Source organism: Euprymna scolopes, chromosome 45 (genome assembly GCF_053919585.1).
Source record: "Euprymna scolopes isolate OS-2025 chromosome 45, ASM5391958v1, whole genome shotgun sequence".
Lineage (NCBI taxonomy): Eukaryota > Metazoa > Mollusca > Cephalopoda > Sepiida > Sepiolidae > Euprymna > Euprymna scolopes.
The window spans coordinates 53,288,887-53,291,386 of record NC_136526.1 but is presented as its reverse complement, the minus strand read 5'-3'; the positions used below and the strand labels follow the sequence as shown (position 1 = coordinate 53,291,386).

At 30.4% G+C, this 2,500-nt stretch overlaps 1 protein-coding gene across 1 annotated transcript in view; it reads left to right on the top strand.

Annotated features, from left to right (window-relative positions):
* The window catches only part of LOC145269655 (pantetheinase-like), a 10,119-nt gene extending 9,603 nt beyond the window's left edge, over window positions 1–516 (top strand). Inside the window, exon 2 of the mRNA XM_080125369.1 lies at window positions 1–516. This exon is cut by the window's left edge and continues 860 nt beyond it. Coding sequence (XP_079981495.1) covers window positions 1–481 — 481 coding nt within the window. The 3' untranslated portion in view covers window positions 482–516.
* Window positions 517–2,500: the final 1,984 nt, after the last annotated feature.

Genomic DNA, 2,500 nt, shown 5'->3' with positions numbered 1-2,500 from the left:
TTGTGACGGTGATTTCTGCTGCAGCTTAGAATATGATCGGCAACCGTCAACGGAGAGATACGCGCTTGGAGTAAGCAGCGGTTTCATCCCTGTCATACAGGGAAAACTCTATATACAGATGTGCTCCTTGTCAAAATGCGATGGCGAAAAGTGTGATACTGACATCACCAGTGCAAACACAATCTTTAACAGGTTCGTACTGACAGGTCACAACTTCAAAAGTGGTCACATTTCTCCGTGTGTTGTAGCCATGAACGAATCCAATTATGTATTCGTCGATGATGAATGGGCCTACAATTATACAGGTCATATTTACATGGAAGGTCCCATGTCTCTACCTCTTCATTCTGCTGTGTTGAGAGGGCAAGTTTATGACAAAGATCCTCCATATCCTACGCCTGGTGGTACACAGAATACTCATGGCTCTCAACTTGGTTTATTGATTGTTATCTTATATCTATTATTTAGCATTTTATTTTAATGCAAGAATTGAAAATAAAACATTACAAAAGTAAATACTGCATTTTGTTATATTTTATGTTATTTGAAACACTATATCATTATTTTTTGTTTATTATTATCATTATTAATATTATATTTATTATTATTATATTGTATTATTATTAATAATTATTTAGTATTTATTTATTTTTAGTTTTATTATTATTATTATTTGATTATTATTATTTTATTATTCTTCTTATTATTTTATTATTTTATTACTATTATTGATTCATTTTTATTAATATTGTTATTATCATTATTATTTATTATTATTATTATTATTATTATTATTATTATTATTATTATCATCTATTATTATTGTTATTATCATTTATTTATTTTTATTGCTATTAATTTTATATTTTTATTTATTATTATTATTGTTTTTTTATTGTTATCTATTTATTATCATTATTATTTTATTTGTGATAATAATAATAATAATAATGGTAATAAATAAAATAATAATAATAATAATAATAATAATAATAATAATAATAATAATAATAATAATACAGTAACCCTAACCCTAGCCCTAACCGCTGGATACGGTGGCTCTAGGATACGTTTTCTTTTTTTTTTGGGGGGGGCTGTGATGTGAAATACGATAATGTTTTTCTGGCTCCTGGTTGCATGTATTCTGTTACTAATTTATAATGCCGTATTCATTATTATTATTATTATTATTATTATTATTATTATTATTATTATTATTACTATTATTATTTCTATTATTATTAATAATATATCTTCATGTATTATAATTGTTATTACTTTTATTATTATATAATTATTAATATTATCATTTATTTATTTTTATTGCTTATTTGTTATTATTATTTACTCACTAGGCAATCATCAAAGATTTCTCTTTGAGAACATCTTTTGCAGATGAATTTGCCTTATCGTAACAGCCACTTACCAATGATTTTTCGTTGGCGCCAACCATTCGTCTTCACTAGAATTTGCGTGGCAATAAGCCTCCTCAAGGTCCCAGTCCTCTTTAAACTCATCCAGCGGAGGTCTTGCTAGTGTTTTCTCTCCTCGGTCTTTCCATCCTCCTTGACCCTCCTTACTTATTTGGTGTGGAGCCAGTTTAAGGTGACACCCCCCACACATACACAAAAAGGGGGGGGGCGCAAGGGAGAGTAACTTACTATTATATAATTTCAGTTTTCATGAGATTTTCCTTTGGGTTTTATATCTGTAGTAATTATTATTATTATTATTATTATTATTATTATTATTATTTTTATTATTATTATTATTATTATTATTATTATTATTATTTCACTCACTAGGGGTTCTTACACAAGACCTCATCGGAGATGAGATTGCTCACTGATAAAAACAGGTGGTGTTCCTCACAGTCAGATTTTGAGTAATCCTCACGTCTTTCCACAATCTTTCCAAAAGAAATTTGTGTTATCGCCACAGCCGCTTGCCACTGATATCTTATTGGCAATGACCATTCGGTCTTTACTGGAATTTGGGTGACAATAAGTCTCCCCAACACACCAGTACCCTCCACGCCTATCCAGTGGAGGTCTGGTAAGTGCTTTCACTCCTGGGTCTTTTCATCCTACTTGACCTTTCGATTATTTAATGTAGTGCCAGTCGATGCCGCATACATTATCTTATGTATGGTTATGTATACACAAAATAAACTTTACGTTAGGATGACTAAACATGCACACACACACACACACACACACACACACACACACACACACACACACACACAACAACAACAACAACAACAACAACAACAAAAATACATAAATAACAACAACAGCAACAACAAATGCCATAATAAAAATAATAATTGATAAATAAACAAATACAATGTTTTTATCAGTGAGCAATCTCATCGGAGAGGTGTTCCTCACAGTCAGATTTTGAGTAATCCTCACGTCTTTCGACAACCTTTACAAAAGAAATTGGCATTATCGCAACAGTCGCTTGCCACAGATTTTTCATTGGCAATGACCATTGG